The sequence below is a fragment of the Penaeus monodon genome, chromosome 27 (genome assembly GCF_015228065.2).
Source record: "Penaeus monodon isolate SGIC_2016 chromosome 27, NSTDA_Pmon_1, whole genome shotgun sequence".
Classification (NCBI taxonomy): domain Eukaryota; kingdom Metazoa; phylum Arthropoda; class Malacostraca; order Decapoda; family Penaeidae; genus Penaeus; species Penaeus monodon.
Genome location: NC_051412.1, coordinates 2,384,141 through 2,384,476, shown reverse-complemented (window position 1 = coordinate 2,384,476; position 336 = coordinate 2,384,141). Strand labels below are relative to the sequence as shown.

Below are 336 nucleotides of genomic sequence, written 5' to 3'. Positions count from 1 at the left end.
TCTCTCGATCCATCAACTCACCCTAATCTTGTCATCCGGGCAGGACCCCCTTCCGCCCTGGCACTGTGCCTTCGCCCCGAGGTAGTAGTCGGATGCCACGCCCTCGCCGCTGCCCTGGTTCAGCCACGCCACCACCACGTCGCCGCCCACCATCACCGACCTCGTCAGGGAGCCCGAGGCGCCGAACGCCATGTACTGCCCGTTGTCTGTTGGGAGAGAAGCGGGGTTAGAAGGGGGTGGAGGGGGTGCAGGGGAGGGGGTGGATGCGGGGTGGATGGGGGCTAGGAGGGTGTTGAAGGGAGGGAGGGAGAGTAGGATTAGAGAGGATGGGGGGTG

General features: G+C 65.5%; 1 protein-coding gene across 1 annotated transcript in view; it reads right to left on the bottom strand.

The window, feature by feature from the left end:
* LOC119590534 (protein Skeletor, isoforms B/C-like) overlaps positions 1-336 on the bottom strand; it is a gene marked incomplete at its 5' end in the record, with an annotated part of 50,087 nt that overhangs the window by 15,147 nt on the left and 34,604 nt on the right. Inside the window, 1 exon segment of the mRNA XM_037939180.1 lies at positions 22-206. Coding sequence (XP_037795108.1) covers positions 22-206 — 185 coding nt within the window.